Source organism: Phalaenopsis equestris, unplaced genomic scaffold (assembly GCF_001263595.1).
Source record: "Phalaenopsis equestris unplaced genomic scaffold, ASM126359v1 Scaffold197522, whole genome shotgun sequence".
Lineage (NCBI taxonomy): Eukaryota > Viridiplantae > Streptophyta > Magnoliopsida > Asparagales > Orchidaceae > Phalaenopsis > Phalaenopsis equestris.
In genome coordinates, this window is record NW_018217471.1 from 1 (window position 1) to 2,257 (window position 2,257).

The 2,257-nt window shown below is 38.9% G+C and overlaps 1 protein-coding gene across 1 annotated transcript; it reads right to left on the bottom strand.

The window, feature by feature from the left end:
- Positions 1 to 343: 343 nt before the first annotated feature.
- LOC110035381 (zinc finger protein BRUTUS-like) lies at positions 344 to 1,849 on the bottom strand (the record flags this gene model as incomplete). Its single annotated transcript, XM_020739614.1, has 2 exons — positions 1,229 to 1,849; positions 344 to 553 (listed from the first exon to the last, which is right to left on the bottom strand). Coding segments are annotated over exons 1-2 (831 nt in total), but the record flags the coding sequence as incomplete, so codon positions are not given.
- Between the last annotated feature and the right edge of the window lie 408 nt (positions 1,850 to 2,257).

Genomic DNA, 2,257 nt, shown 5'->3' on the forward strand with positions numbered 1-2,257 from the left:
AAAAAAAAAAATTTTGAGGCATGACAGGAATAGCATGTTTGACGTGTTGGATATGTGTGTCCAAAGTGTCCGACCGTCAACAATGTGTTCCTAGGTCAATATAACTTATGGGACTGCTTATGCAAGATAGAACTAAACTTTACCACTTCAATCATTTTTAGTTACACCAAGGTGATGGTTTTGAGTGAGTTTAACATTTCGAAAACCATAATATGAAAAGTCCATCCCCAGATTAGCCTTGAAACAAAAACAACAAAATCGAAGTTGCACCCTCATAAATTCATATATAATTGCTGAAATTTGACAAACTCAGTAGCACGGCATCTTCTATATGACAACTCACCTGTTGCTCCTCTTTAGACATGTGCTGGTTGAGTGATGTCTTGATTGCTCCGGTGCGTGAAGCAAGTTCTCTTAGAAATCTATCATCGCCTTGCATGTTTGAGCTTAGCAGATCAAACAACTGACTGAAAAGATCATTTTCTCTCTCATGTTCAAGAGAATACGTCCTTGCCACATTCTTTACTCTGATATCAAGAGCTGGGAAAATCACCTATCATTTGAAAGGAAGCATATGAGATTAAAATTACATATGATGCATTTGCTCTGAGCAGCATACAAATGGCAACCATGTTCACGTGGAATGAATAAAACTGATTGAAGACACAAGCACAAGGAAAAAAGTATGCATATCCAAATTAAATTCATGCATTTATGACCACAAGACTCAAAGAATTCCAATTTGTTAAAAAGCCCTGAGATTAAAAATGCTACCTCTTACATTGAACCAAGAACTGAAAGATATACGAAGGATTCTAATGGAAGGACACGGAAGAAAACGAATTAAAAAAAAAAAAAAGGTATCCAAACAGAATAACTAAATAGAATATAGCGCATTTAGAATTTCCGCACAACAGGGCAATGGGAAATGGAAAGAATTAATTCCCAAATATAAAAAATCTACTCCAAAAAAAACCAAAGCCTGATTCCAACTTGCATTTGGCAATCATACTAAACAAAAGAAATAAAATGCTTCCACAGCAACTTTCAGTTCTTATATCCAAGCTTCCCTCACACGACCACTGAATCATGCCTCACACCCACAGCCACATCTCCCTAACAGCAAAACTCGTAAACCTAACCACATAATCATAAGAAACCACATTCTCAACCCCAAACCCTAGAAACAGAAACAATCACAGCAGGCGATACACGCAAGCTTTCATACCGCGTCCTCTGCATTGCAGTGATGCTTATATATATCGAACAGGAACCGACATCGCTCCGACAGCCACCGTAGATCGCCAACCCCATCCGTAGCGAACGCAATCGCGGCTCGGTGCAGCTGCTCGAGCTCTGACCGGATAGCTTTCTGAAATACCATAAACATAAATATCGGAGACTTATCACCCGAATTCATGCAGGTTGAAGATGACGCCGCGGGAGTAGAAGACGAACACGGGGTGGCGGGGTCGATGGAGTTCACGGGTTCTTGTGGTATCAGGGCCAGAACTCCGTCCCCTGACAATGGCGTCGCCATCCTGCTGCGGTGCTTGAGGTAGGTTTTATGAGAGCGGGTAGGAGTAGAACTGCAATAAATTCCAATCACTGCGCAGGTCGTCGTTTTAGCTTCTTGCGTTTGTCTCCGGAACAGAGACGGGGAGAAGAAGAGAGGCTGAGAATCGGGGACGAAGTGGGTTCGCTTTCGCTGATAAGGCGATTGATTTATTGAATTCCGTTTTTGCCCTTCGAAAAGGATATATTGTGTCTTTTGTGGAAAGGTTATTGGACCGACTGGTTGGAGGATATAAATATAATTTGCCAGCTGAGCAAGAGTATCTTGTCGCATAGGATTGAAAAAAGAGTGGAATATTTTTTATTGAGAGGAGGTTCGGAGTATCTAAACAATTTAAAATTTAAAATAAAAAATAAATTATGATTTTTTTTTTCTTTTGTGAAAATCACGATCACTCATGACTTTATTCAAAAATAAAAAATAATAATAATATAAAATATATTACAACACAACACAAAAAATAAAAAAGACTCACTAAATAAAAAACATACATAACAGAAGCTCGTTCGTGTCTTGCGTAGCAGATGATCAATGAGACATTATTTTCATGTTGCGATGAAGAAGAGAGTCGTCTCTTACTTGAGTAGGACGCGATTAATGAGATTTTCTTTTGTGTTGTTGAGATGATTTATATAAGAGGTCACTCCTAACCTCCAAGAAGTTGTAAAAGAATTTGTATCT